Source organism: Arachis ipaensis, chromosome B09 (assembly GCF_000816755.2).
Source record: "Arachis ipaensis cultivar K30076 chromosome B09, Araip1.1, whole genome shotgun sequence".
Lineage (NCBI taxonomy): Eukaryota > Viridiplantae > Streptophyta > Magnoliopsida > Fabales > Fabaceae > Arachis > Arachis ipaensis.
In genome coordinates this window covers 141394933-141410085 of record NC_029793.2, presented here as the reverse complement: position 1 = coordinate 141410085, position 15153 = coordinate 141394933, and the positions used below count along the sequence as shown (strand labels likewise).

At 36.5% G+C, this 15153-nt stretch overlaps 1 protein-coding gene and 1 pseudogene across 2 annotated transcripts; one reads left to right on the top strand and one right to left on the bottom strand.

Annotated features, from left to right (window-relative positions):
* Positions 2624 to 10495, top strand: LOC107616220 (annotated as a pseudogene).
* Positions 10920 to 11631, bottom strand: LOC110266388. Of its 2 annotated transcripts, none has more exons than XM_021110933.1 (3): positions 11504 to 11625; positions 11241 to 11412; positions 10920 to 11144 (listed from the first exon to the last, which is right to left on the bottom strand). In XM_021110933.1, exons 1-3 carry the CDS (start codon positions 11603 to 11605, stop codon positions 11053 to 11055), a joined length of 366 nt encoding a protein of 121 aa, XP_020966592.1. In that variant the 5' UTR covers positions 11606 to 11625; the 3' UTR covers positions 10920 to 11052. The 2 variants fall into 2 exon arrangements, 1 of the variants encoding a protein (XP_020966592.1); XR_002353711.1 differs by having other exon boundaries at positions 10997 to 11144; positions 11241 to 11380; positions 11504 to 11631.

The following is a 15153-nucleotide window of genomic DNA, read 5'->3' as shown; positions in this document are numbered from 1 at the left end:
CACCTCATCTTACCACCAACTAATTTATATTATTCTTATTTTTTCAAATTCTAAATTCTAACACATTACCAATGTTGTCACTATAAATATTGTAGAATACTAATTTACTCCTCATCACAAATAAATACGAATTATTGTGTTGTGTCTCACATAAACAAAAACCTGTTTTGTCCAATGGCTACTGCTTGTGTAAACAATAATAACGATGCATTGACTGTAATTGTCATAACATTATGTCAATAATATCAATTTTTATTGGGCATAATATTTAATTATTTTTTAATCACGTCTAACTAAATTATACTTAATCACATTACTTTCATTATAAATAAATTTATTTTTTATAATTTTATTTTTAAAGAATTTTACACATCATGAAATATTTGTAGAATGACTAGTATATAAACTTGCAAAAAAGAAAAAAAATAATACATATACAATAAAGTATAAATTGTACCTTTTGTCTGAATCCACCAATGCACATTACTATATAGTTCGAATCAGGTTTATTCGAACTCTATTCACACATAATTCGAATAATGTTGATTCGAATTATACACAAACGCGCACACACACTAATTCGAATCATGTTGATTCGAATTACACTCACACACGCTGCACATAGTAATTCGAATTGACCAGATTCGAATTACTCATGATTTAATTCTGCCCATTTTTTTATTAAAAATTAATAATTGATTAAAAAAATTAATAATTTAAAAATTAAAAAATATATTTTTTATTTCATGCATTAAAAAAAAGCTAACAAAATATTTTATTCTATACAAAATAATTTTAAAAAATGGCTTAAAAGATATTAGGAGTACTATAAAAATTTGTAATGTCCTAATAATTTAGGACATTAAAGAAATAATCTACATAGTCAATAATAATTTAGAAATTAAAAAAATATAGTTATAACCAGTATTTACCTAAATTACTAGAATATTACAAACTTTTATAGTACTCTTAACATTTTTTAAACTATTTTTTTAAAATTATTTTGCATAGAAAATGGCTTAAAATGACTTAAAAATCTCTTTGTTCTAGTCAAAACAATTTAAAAAAATGGCTTAAAAAAATGTTAGGAGTACTATAAAAATTTGTAATGTCCTAGTAATTTAGGTAAATACCGGTTGTAACTATATTTTTTTTGAATTTCTAAATTATTATTGACTGTGTAGAGTATTTCTTTAATGTCCTAAATCATTAGGACATTACAAATTTTTATAGTACTCCTAACATTTTTTTAAGCCATTTTTTTAAAATTATTTTGCCTAGAATAAAGGGCATTTTAAGCCATTTTAAGCTATTTACTATGCAAAATAATTTAAAAAAAATATCTTAAAAAATGTTGGGAGTACTATAAAAGTTTGTAATATTCTAGTAATTTAGGTAAATACTGGTTATAACTATATTTTTTTAATTTCTAAATTATTATTGACTATGTAGAGTATTTCTTTAATGTCCTAAGTCATTAGGACATTACAAATTTTTATAGTACTCCTAACATCTTTTAAGCCATTTTTTAAAATTATTTTGTATAGAATAAAATATTTTTTTGTGGTATAATTTAAATAAATTTATTTAAAAAATTTATAAAAAAATATTCATGAGCTATTAAAAATGCGCAAAAGAGTATTGTATGAAATTCGAATTGATAGCTCATTAATATTTTAAAGAAGTCTCGTAATAAAATATTTTGTTAGCTTTTTTTTTAATTCATGAAATAAAATATATATTTTTTAATTTTTAAATTATTAATTTTTTTAATCAATTATTAATTTTTTAATAAAAAAATGGACATAATTAAATCATGAGTAATTCGAATCTGGTCAATTCGAATTACTATGTGCAGCGTGTGTTAGTGTAATTCGAATCATGTTATCAACATGATTCGAATTAGTGTGTGTGCGCGTTTGTGTATAATTCGAATCAACATGATTCGAATTATGTGTGAATAGAGTTCGAATGAAATTGATTCGAACTATATAGTAATGTGCATTGGTGGATTCATGAACCAGTTTTTCATTTGGCTTATTTGTGTAAAATTTTATTCTCCTTGGCTTATTATAGTGTTTTACCCTATTTTTTATTAACCATGCAGCTCAAAATATAAAAACGTGAGATATTATAATATTCTTAAATTGTAAAGTCTATAAAAAATTAGAAAGACATTTCTAAAATTTACATAAAAGAATTACCAAATAGAAGCACATAGTAATACGTCTCTAGAGTTGACTCAACAAAGATAATAATGAAATAGGTTCTGTGGAACATACCAGAACAGAAGTCACCGAAACATTTAACATAGTCCATTTTGAATAAAAAGAATTGATTGAATGAGCCAAAAAAATCTTTGATTTTTTATGAATTCAGGTCAGAGTTCACACAGAGACCACCACCGCTCTATTAATAATTTAATAAACCACTGAAACAAAATAAAAAATTGACACAAACTAAATTTGCTATCCAACTGTCATCTTCCCACACCCATCTTACTACCAATTAATTTTTATTATTCTTATTTTTCTAAATTCTAAATTCTAACACATTACCAATGTTGTCACTATAAATATTGTAGCACACTAATTTACTCCTCATCACAAATAAGTACGAATTATTGTGTTGTGTCTCACATAAACAAAAACCTGTTTTGTCCAATGGCTGCTGCTTGTGTAAACAATAATAATGATGCATTGATTGTGATTGTCATAAAATTGTTCCTAATAATCACTTTCCCTTCTTCTTCCATGGCTGATAGCAATTTCAACCAATAAGTTGATATCACTTGGGGCGACGGTAGAGTTAAGATTTTCAAGAGTGGCAAGATTCTTACCCTGTCTCTGGACAGCTTCTGACTCTAGCTTCCAGTCCAAGAATCAATATTTATATGGCAAGATTGACATGCAAATCAAGCTTCCCTGAAAATTCTGCTGGCACTCTCATTGCTTATTACGTAAGTCATTTGCTTGTTTCTTATTTCTTCAGTTCATATTCATTTAGTTATGTATGATTATTTGTGAACAAACTTCGCATGTAGTTACGTTCAGATGGAATATCAATATCATGGGATGGGATAGACTTTGAGTTCTTGGAAAATCTTAGTGGTGATCCTTACGTAGTTCATACCAATGTGTATACACAAACAACAGGTGGCAGAGAGCAACAATTTGTGAGTAATATTAACACCTATTCTATTCTCTGGGATCTGTACACAATGTGTGAGTAATATTAACGTTAACATACGTGAGATATTTTTTTTTGAAACAAAGGAAGTTCAGCACATTAAAGTGGAGCAAACAAAATAAAGAAGAAGATACATAACCAGCTACCAACAAATAAACCAACCCCTAGCATCCCAGTACTATCATCCTCCCCCAGAATCACCACCACTCCATTCTGTGTAACTCATCACCGTCCTCGTGTGAATGACCTCCAGACTTGCTCTTGCATTCTTAAAGATTCATGCATTCCATTCCAACCAGACGTTCCAAATCACTGCAAAGAACACTGTCATCCACATCTTCTGCCTTTGTTGTCTATTATGCATGCCATGCCAACTCTCAAACATTTCTTTAACGGTTCCGGGAATCACCCACTCTCTTCCTAGTAACCTCAACCACTTGCACCACACCTGCCATGTTACCTCACACCTAAGGAATAAATGCTCAACAGATTCTAATTCCTTGGTACACAGTACACACATACTATCACCCAGAATGTTGACTCCTAGTTTAGTCAGCCGCTCCTTGGTGTTAACTCTACCAACTAGCACAAACCACCTAAAGAGCTCAATTCTCGGAGGTACGAAACCTTTCCAAATGGAACTCGTGAAGCTATAACTCGTTATCTCAGCTGATAATGTCTCCGCTTGTATAGCCTGTATCACAGAACTAGTAGAGAAAACACCTTTATTTTCAAACTTCCACACCACATTGTCCTCCCTACCTGATGACAACCTCACTGGCCTTAATCTCTCATGAAGCTGATTGACAAGCTCCAGCTCCCATTGGAACAACTCCCTCCTCCATTGAAAATTTCAAATCCAATCAAGGCCATCCCAAAAACCACAATCCCCAATGACAAGTCCTTGCTGGCTGGAGATAGAGTAGAGTCTCGGATAGCTTCCTTTGAGAGTACCACCTTGAACCCAGTTATCTTCCCAAAATCAGGTTTGCATACCATTGCCTACTTCCATTGCCAGTCCACTTACCACTTTATCTCGAATCAGCGGTTCTTTTATATTCAGCTGACATATGTCCTTCCAAGGCCCACCATTTACTGGTAAAGGCTGAGTTGCTAACATTACATCCGGGTTCAACTTATTACACGAACAAACAATCTTCTTCCACAGTGGGCAATCCTCCTTTGAAAACTGCCACCACCACTTAAACAGAAGCGCTGTGTTTCTCAGCACTGCATCACCAACCCCCAAGCCCCCAACCTTTTTTGGAGCCTGAACTAGCTCCCACTTTACCATAGGTATACCATAGTTCCCGTTCTCCTTGCACCACATAAAGTTCCGTTGTAAAGCGATCAGCTTGTCCGCCACCGCTTTCGGCATCTTGTATAGACTAAGGTAATATATGGGGAGACTATTCAGTACCGATTTGATAAGGACCAGCTTATCTGATTTATTCAAAACCTTGGCTTTCCACAAACTAAGCTTCTGTTCCACCTTATCAATGATTGGTTTCCAAGTCTTCACCAAGCGCGGATTCGCACCTAGAGAAATTTCCAAGTATCTAACCGGTAGAGAAGCTTGTTGGCATCCCAGGAGTCCACATGCCTGATCAATCCAGCTTTGCTCACAGTTCACCGATATCATATTCGATTTATCAAAATTAATGCTCAGCCCATACATCAACTCAAAGCACCGCAACAGTCTCTTATAGTTTACAATTGTTTTAGTCTCCGGCGGGTAGAACAAAACAGTGTCATCTGCAAATTGTAGGTGCGACAGTTAAATATGATCTCCCCCTACCAGCAGTGGAGCAATGCGGCCATTCCTGACAGCTTCCCCCAACATCCTATGCAACATATCTACAACTAATACGAATAGCAATGGAGAAAGTGAGTCCCCTTGTCTTAGTCCCCTCTCCATCTTGAATGGCTTGGAAGGTGACCCGTTTACCAAGACTGCCATGGTAGCCGTAGTAACACACTCCTTCACCCAACTCCTCCATCTTTGGCCGAAGCCCATTTTCTGGAGCACAATGTCAACAAAACTCCATCTCACTCTGTCATAGGCCTTTTGAAAATCCAGTTTGATAATGGCTGCTGTCTTTTTCCGAGTCTTCAGCCAATGAACCGTCTCGCAGGCTATGAGTGCACCATCATGAATTTTCCTTCCCTTTACAAATGCAGTCTGAGTCTCTCCCACCAATCCCGACATCACAGATCGCATTCTTCGCACCAACACCTTCGAAATCACTTTATATACACACCCCACCATACTGATCGGCCGAAAATCCTTCACCTCCTTTGCACCTTCAAACTTTGGAGCTAGTGTCACCCACGTTACATTAACATCCGTTGGCAACTTCGCACTTTGAAAGAACCCCATTACCACAGCAATGAATTCCGGTCCAATGTCCTCCCAGCATTTCTTTATGAAGTTCATGTTAAACCCATCACTCCCTGGGGCCTTGGAAGATTCGCAGTCCCACACAGCCTCCTTGATTTCCTCATCCGTCGACATCACTTCTAAAGCTTCAGCCTCATCCCTATGGATACACTTTACTAAGCCATCCCTGATTCCAATCCTCGGAACATATTCCTGTCTATATAAATCCTTGTAGAACCCTCTAATCGCACCTTTTATTCTCGCCTGATTCCGCACAAGTATTCCATGTATCATCAGTGCATCAATCCTGTTATTCCGTCTTCTGGCCGAAGCAATATATTTTGAAAATGGGGAGAAGTATAGACAAACCATTCTTAATTTTAAACAACTATAATTAATAATTATTAATTTTATATATTTTTTTTAAAATTAAATAATCATTAATTGATCATCAATTAATTAGTATGGAGTGTAATTCAAAAGTACTTATTAGTTTGTTGTTGGCTAGACGCCTATTAGTCATTTAACAAGATTGTTTTAAAATATGTAAAAAGCTATGTTTTAAAAGTTATATTTCTTTGAGCTTGTTTGAGTGAGTTTTTAAAAAAAAGATTTTTTTTTAGTTATCTTTTTTTAAAAGATCTTATGAAAAAGTAGAAGTAATTTTATGTTTGAGTATAATAATATAAAAGTATTTTTTTGTTTATTTATTACATAAAAAACATCTTTTCTTAAAGAAAAAAAAATCTAAATTTTAACTTTTTTTTTCTAGTGCTTTTATTTTTACTACTAGAAATTTGCCAAACACACTAAAAAATAAAAAAAAGATATTTTTTCATTAAAAAAAGATTTTTTTTAATCAAAATAATGACGCCCAAACAAGCACTTTATGTAATTATGACTTATTCAAAAATTATAATCTATTAGAAGATTGTAACTTGAATAGTTATATTTTTTTAAAATAAATATTTTTAACTTTTTTATTTATTCTTGAGTACGTCGGAACTCAATGCATATAAATTCTCCTCGTTTTATTATTTTGAAATAATTCATGTCAATACTTTTTTTGTATGAAAGAAAAATATATCGAATATCATTCTATAAATCATCATTTGTGAATGCAAAAATAAGTCTTGTTTTTTATCTTATCCTTAAAAAATTCGCCATTCACGTGATTTGGGAATAGAAGGAGGAATGAGGACCTAATTATGCGTTTCAAATTTCAAAAGAGATGGTGTGGTAGGGAGGAGGTCAGGGAAACCATTCGACTAGTCTGGGAAACATATTTTAATGGTTCGGCCATGTATGTTTTAGCCCAAAAATTGAAATTATGCAGGCATCAATTAGTGGCATGGCAGCAAACGGGTAGGTCTAATTCAAAAAAATTAATTGAAGAATTGGAACGACAACTTGAAGGGCTGAGGGGAGTTGGGATTAATGGAGGAGAGGATATCCAAGAGTTAGAACATAAATTAGAACAAGCCTTTATCCAAGAGGAGATGTACTGGAAGGAGAAGTCGAGAATCAAGTGGTTAAAGGAGGGGGACAGAAACACTAATTTCTTCCACCGGAAATTCAGGACCAGAACTCGAAGGAATAAAATTTGGAGACTGAATGGACCGAATGGGGAAATAGCCTTGTCCAATTCATCAATTGCAGCAGTGGCGGAAGACTACTTTCGGGACATTTTCTCCTCAACTGCCCAGGCTGACCCGGATCCCCTATTCTCGGACTTTGAGCCTAAGGTTACAGCTTTCATGAACCGTAGGCTACAAAGACCAGTCACTATTGAGGAAGTTAAGCGAGCCACTTTTAGTATTCACCCGCAAAGTGCACCGGGAGAAGATGGTATGACTGCAAAGTTCTTTCAATTCTTTTGGGATATAGTGGGTGCAGATGTTTTTCGAGCAGTTCGAAGTTTCTTTCAAGGGGGAAAATTTTAAAAAGCTTCAACCATACACATATCTGTATCATCCCAAAAGTGTCGGATGCTACTACGATGACACAGGTTAGACCCATCAGTTTGTCTACAGTCATTTACAAAATTATTTCTAAAGTTCTCGTCTATAGACTACAGGATTGTATGAATAAACTAATTAGTCCTACCCAAAGTGCCTTTATCAAGGGCCGCTTAATTTCAGACAATATCTTGATTACTCATGAGTGTATGCACTATCTAAAGAATAAAAAGTCAGGTCTGCAGCATGAAATGGCAGTCAAGTTAGATATGAGTAAAGCTTATGATAGAGTAGAGTGGCAATTTCTTTGGTTCATTTTAGCAAAGTTCGGATTCGGTGAAAGGTGGATAAACTGGATTCATGAATTAGTAACTACCGTTTCTTATTCCGTTGTTGTGGAAGGACAACCCTTTGGTTATTTCAAACCAACTAGAGGTATCCGCCAAGGTGACCCTCTATCCCCCTATCTTTTTCTTTTCTGTGCAGAAGGTCTTTCCTTCTTGCTACACAAAGCGGAATCAAGCGGTAGAATTCAAGGAATTCAGGTGTGCAGAAGAAGTCCCACTATTAGCCATCTCCTTTTTGCTGATGATTCTATTCTATTCTCTAAGGCAACAGAATATGGTTGTGAACAAATTCTAAACACCCTGGGTGAATACGAGAGGGTTAGTGGACAACAAGTGAATCTCAACAAATCCTCGATATTCTTTAGCAACAATACCCCAAACCATATCCGGATCCAGGTGGCAGCCAAGCTACATATTGAACATATCGGTGCACAGGACAAATATTTGGGCCTCCCTTCTTTAGTTAACAAATCTAAAAAAGCTACATTTGGCTTGATTAAGGAAAAGGTTCAGAAAAAGGTTCAAGGATGGCAGAAGAATATGGTGTCAAACGCAGGAAGAAATGTTTTACTCAAGGCTGTTGGGGAAGCTGTTCCAATCTATACACTCTCCTGCTTCAGACTGCCAGACACACTCATTAATGAAATTCACAGAATTTTTACTCAATACTGGTGGGGTCAAAAAGGAACAGAACGGAGAATGGTTTGGATTGGCTGGGATACAATGTCCAGACCTAAGAAGGAGGGGGGACTAGGCCTGAAAGATTTGAGGGCTCTGAACCTCGCTTTATTAGGAAAACAGTACTAGAGGATTGCTACTCAGCCTAATTCTATCCTAGCAAGAACATTGAAAGGTAAATACTTTAAATACAGCAATGCGATGAGTGCTGAGTTAGGAGGCTTACCTTCTTGGGGTTGGCGTAGCATCTTAGAGGGCCGAACGGTTGTTGAAAAAGGCCTGAACTGGAGGGTTGGCTCTGGTAGTTCTATCCGAGTATTTAGCGACCCTTGGTTACCTCCGCCGTATCCGTTCCGTATCCCTCCGTCGCAACCTATTGTCCCGCAGAATCCGGTCTTCTGGGTAAAAGAACTTATGCTGCCTGATAGAAATTGGAACCACAACCTGATTGCCAACAGTTTTTCCCCTGAAATTCAAAGCAGAATCTACTCAATTCAACCTGTAGATGGAGAAGATGTGCTTCAATGGAGTCTCAACAAATCTAAAATGTATGACACGGCCTCAGGTTATAACATTGCTTACCTATTTTTTCACCCTCCATTAGAGCACTGCCCTGACCACATGAAGCAAAAGCATATTTGGCAGCACTTGGGGAAGTTGAAAGTCCCTCCCAGTGTGAAGATGTTCATCTGGAAATGCCTCCATGGTCGAATTCCAGTGCTAGAACTCATCCATCGCAGATTTCCAAGTACAAGTTCACTTTGCCCTCATTGTCACACGCAATCAGAGTCAATCACCCACTGCCTAATTACATGCAACAAAGCCCAAGACATTTGGAGTAGAAGTCAGATTTACCTGCACCTTCCACATCCTACCGGTGACCAGTTCTTTGAATGGTGGCAGGAATTGAAGACAAAGCTTGAGCGGCAACATGATGGAAAGAGGTTGATGGGTCTTGTGGCAAGTATCTGTTGGAACATATGGAAGGCAAAAAACCTTTGGGTCTTTGAGCACACAAACCAAACGCCGGAAGAGACGTTTCAAATGTCAGTAAACCTGGTGCAACAATTCATCTCTCTAGACTAAACTCACTGTCTTAGGTTTTTTGTTTTTTCCCCAATTCTCCCTGCTAAGTTTGGTTCAGTTTTATTCACTTTGCCTTTAGTGAGTTTTTATTTGGGAAAACCCCACTTTCTCTATCTCATGTCCTGCATTTGGACACTTGTACCACTTTTATGATGCAATAAAAGTCCTTTTTAACTTTGAAAAAAAAAATTCGCCATTAACCTATTCATAATAAATTAACCGAGGATAATTAAACCTAAAAAAAAAAGTGTTTGTAACACGCCGCCTTATTATATTCTCTCTCATCTTTCTTTTGTTACCTGTTCTTTTATTCTCATCTCCTAAATCTCAAGTATTCCATATACAGAAGTTCACAGCATAAACATTCATTTTTCATTGAAATAATATTAGAGTAATAAACTACTCAGACTAATTCAAAACTCAGGTTTTATATTGATGGGAGACCAATAAGGGAGTTCAAGAACTTAGAGGGTGTTGGTGTTCCCTACCCAAATTACCAACCAATGAAATTGTATTCAAGCCTCTCGAACGCTGATGATTGGGCAACAAGAGGAGGGCTTGTGAAGACAGATTGGAGCCAAGCTCCATTCACAGCTTCCTTCAAGAACTTGAAAGCCAATGGTTGTGTTTGGTCCAATGGTGTTTCTTCATGCAACTTATCATCATCAAACTCCTCTGATAATAACAACTCTTGGCTCTCTCAACAGCTTGATTCAAACGGTCAGAGGAAGCTCAAATGGGTGCAGAAGAATTACATGATTTACAATTACTGCTCAGACATTAACCGATTCCCTCAGGGCCTCCCTCTTGAATGCACGCTCCAAACCACCTGATTACAAATTCCGTGTTCCCCAATTCATTCTGCAGTTTAAATAAACGGAATTAACCACACAATAAAAAATAGGGTGTATACCTCCATAATGGCCTCATAAATTAGTCTCTCATCACTTCCAGGAGCCCGTTCATCACCTGCACCAGAGCGGAATGCAGGTTCACTGGAACTAGCATACTGTGGAGGTACAGACTTACCATGCATCAAAGATGGAGGAAGAACCCTAATCACACCATTTTGATGCATGAAGCGATCTTCATCACTGCCCCTCATAAATGGGCCACGGTTGTAGGCCTTATCGTAGGTCCTACTCCATGGGGACGATTCCTATATGTATCAAAAAAACTGACTATTGTTCATGTTATCCTTTAAGTTACTTAATCTGCTATCAGGTGCAAACGACGAAGATGGTGGAACCCTTGATGTATATGGATGAATAGTTTGAGGAAGAGCCCGCTTGAAAGCCTGTTGAGTTGACTGACTTGTGTTTCCATTCTGTGCATGATATGAAGGTTCTTCTCGACGTGCAACTCTCTGATTCGGTCCATTTTTGCTAGATACAGGTTGAGCACGAAGCTTGATTTAGGAATGATTATTATTAACATTGGAAGAGCTAGCACCTGAAGTACTTGCGCCTCTTGAAAAACTATCGTGCCTTGGCCGTCCACCATAATCTGCACACAACATTACTTATTACTTATATCATGAAAGTGCTTACTAATTTATAAAGAAACTCCATTGAAGGGGAGCATCTAGAACAGATCAACCACCTGAATTCCTTTCAGCAGTAGCCCATTGAGGGAGACTCCTCTTTGGATCTTCTATCTCCTCAAGGTCATCATCTGATGAGCTAATATATATACATTCATCCATGAACTCGGGATAACAATTGTCTTTTCCGTCAGCCAACCTAGAAAGAGAACTAGTAAATACTATGCCAACCTGAATTCAAAAAGCATCATGGAATTGTAATTTAAAATGACAGCAAATAAGAAAAAACAAAAACTTCTCCAAATAAAATGTCTTGTCTCACCACTTTTTTGCAAGGTTTCAATATTAAACCCGAAATCCAACCACCTAAAGAAGAACAAAATCTCCAAGTTGAGTTGACAAAATCATGGATATGGTCCCCCATTGTCGGGCATCTACTTCAACCACTTTCCAGCTTCCTTCCTAACAGCTTATTCATCAGGGAGGAAAATAAAAAATAAATAAGCATAAGAGAAACAGATTGATGAAAAGTTTTTCTTTCAGATAAAAGCTGAAATTTACATCACACAAAATAACAAGTTTCTGAAATCTGGTATCAGCATAGTAAAGGAAAAGAAAAAAGCAATTATCTAGTAACGAAGTCAGAATTCCCAATAATTTACAATGAATAGGATATCCCCTACAAAATTTTTGAATAATTTGAATTCATTATTCCCTTTACATAGAAAGCAAACCAGTCCTTTTATGTGTGTGTTTTGTTGTTTTTTTGTTTTGGGGGTGGGGGGAACATGCCCAGTGTGACGAATAACAACTGCTGTGCCTTCACTGGCCGGTGGGGTTGGCAGCATGGATTATAATTCATAAAACATGATACTATAGTGTGCTATCATAAACCATGTCTAAAAGAGAACACATACTGCAATACAATTAGCAAGATATGGCACTTAAATATTATCCACAACCATAATAAATAATTTTTTATTAACCATGCAGCTCAAAATATTAAAACGTGAGATATTATAATATTCTTAAATTGTAAAGTCTATAGAAAATTAGAAAGTGTTTTTAAAATTTACATAAAAGAATTATCAAATAGAAGCTCACAATAATACGTCTTTAGAACTGACTTGATGGTTCTAGATGAACTTGAGAAGGGGGTTGAATCAAGTTAGCTTAAAATTTAGAGTTTCAAACTCTGTTGCAGTGGAAGCTTAAGTTGTAGGAGATTATTTGAAATTATCTCATACGCAGAACATTAAAAGAGCAGAGAAGAAGAGAAAGGGGCCAGCATGTATCCTGGTTCGGATTCTCAGTACCAAGAATCCTACGTCCAGTCTCCACCACAAACCATGGTAGAATTTCCACTATAATCCTCAGATTACATACACCAATACTTATTGAATTACTCCCTAATTCAACTAGTATCTACCCCCTAAGCTTTCTTCACCAAAGCTTAGCAACCCCAAAGTGCTAACCCAACTTGGAAGGGGAATCTACACAGATTCAATTCTCACCAAGTGCTAACCCAACTTGGCAAGGGGAACTAATCCTAGTTCATAAACCCAGATTACATCAGAAAAACAGTGGCTATTTTGCATCACTCTTGCCTTTTCTCTCTTGGCTTTTGATCCTCACATAATTGCCTTTTTCAAAACAGAAAATAACGCAAGACAGCCATAACAAAAAAATCAGAATTAAGCTTGAGTAGAAGAAAGAGATTCTAGCTCTATGTTAGAGATGGTGCTCTGAATGTGTGTGCTCTCTTTCTTAACTTGAAATGTTGGAGTGAGGCTTGTTATATATCTTCAGCTTGGCTTCATTGTAGCTTCATCCTCTTTGCTTTTCCTTGCTGCCCGTTGGAGCTGGCACAGCTAGCAAGCTGTCATTTTTCATCATGCTCCACTACCCTTGCTGCTGGAGGAGCTCGTCCACCACCTCTGTGGTCCTTGGTTTTGTTTTCTTCCTTGGCATGCTCTTCTTTTTCTTCCTGCTCCATGATCTCTGCCATACGAGGAGCTGCTCCTTGCTTCTGCATATTTGTGTTTTGCTCAACCACCAACAAAGTATTGCTCTGCTATTGTCCTTGGGTTAGTGGGGTGTCCTTGTGTCTTGTTGCTTTGCTAGAGCCCCAGCTGTCCTTGATGTTGACAGATGTCCTTGTCTTTCTTTTCTTTTTGCCAAATGCATAACCTTTTATTCTTTGCTGATCGGTGCAATGAGAATGAGCTTGGCTCTTTTACATTTGCTGAAGTATTAGCTGGTCTAGGACTAAGACAATGTGGACTTGGACATTTGGGCCTGCATCACTAGCTAGCACCCATATTAAACAATATTGGGCTTTCATCCCAATTAAATGTTTGTCATCACAACATAACCCAAAATCAAACTAGGCTCAACAATCTCCCCCTTGATGACAAACATGATAAAATAGGGAAATTAATAACAAATTTAAATGAGTTAAGAACACTTCCCTTTGATTACATTCGGATTGTGAGTTGCTCCCCCTGAATGCTAGCATTACTCCCCCTTAATCATGGCTTACATCTTTTCCTGAACAAAACTTAAAAACAGCCAAGACCAATATTTCCAAATAATATATCACAGTAATGAAAGCACAGAGCAATTAACACTAAGCACAGCAAAGGATGAATCATAGCAGCACAAAACATGATAAATCAAAATATTGTTCTTAACTATTACTATTAATCCCTAAGCCAAAACTAACATTCCTTTTCTTTTCTCCCCCTTTTGTCATCAAGGGAGGAAAGGAAAAACCTGCACAAAATTTGTTAGTGGCTGGTGCATATAGTCCAAGTAGCAGAGTGATTTAGTTACAGTCATCCTAAAGAAAGTAAAATAAACAAGTTCAAAAGGAAGACAAGTCATATTCGCATATGAGATAACAAGAGCTAGGCATCAGAGTTGGATTCATCAGAGGTTCCATCGTCCTCCCCCTCATTGTCATATATGGTGAGGCTAACCTCAACATCCTCCACAAAGTCCCTCAGAATGCGAATCCTTCCTTTGGTCTTCTTGAGATCATTCTCCTCCAAGACTTGATTCCTTTTGCGTTCAGCACCATGATGGAGAAGAAGGTCAGTCAGATTGATAAATTCTTCAAGCACATTCTTCAGAATGCGGGTCATGACCTTGATTGTAGTGGATGTGGAAGGGGAAATCAGAGGATCCTCATCAACAGAGGGAACATTAGTGCTGTCATCAGTTTGGCGACGCTTGGGAGCTGTTTTCTTGACTGCACCACCCCCTTTGATATATGAGTTACAATCTTTTGCAATTTCAGCCCCAAAATCAACATTGTAATAATGAAAAATTTTTGTAAGAAGCATGGCATAAGGTAAAGCATTTTTGGTACTAACACAAGCATGCATATGTCTCACAAGCAAGTAAGCAAAAGAAATAGGAGTTTTAAAGAGAAGAGTAAAGGCTGCATCTTGGAAGTAGGTAAAAATGAAAACTTTAAAATGTTTTGTAAATCATTGAAAGTTACAGCTGTAACCTTTGTACGTTGATACCAGGAGAGAGAAAAAAAATCAAAAGATGCCTAAAGAAAGTAGAACAGACAAAAATTGAAAACCCATTTGAAGAAATGATGTGAAAAAATTGAAGGGGCCCAATTTAAAAAATGAAATGCAGTTGGTAAAACATTAAGAGAGCAAGGCTGAAATGGGCCAAATGGTTTCAATAAAGAAAGCCCAGATGTCGTGAACTGCTCCAGCACTTGAGGTCCATCATTTATTATGGTCAGGTGTGAATCCAGTAGCTTCATAGTGACTTAATGAAGTTAACTCATCATCTGCCAAAAAATCTCACCGCGATTTATGAGACAAAACACAAAAGATCTCATTATTAGAAACATTAAGGAAACAGAGATGAAGTTATAATGCCCAGTTCAGTTCGTAACTTGCAGAACCGCTCCTCTATCAATGGTTTTGTGAAAATATCAGCTAGCTG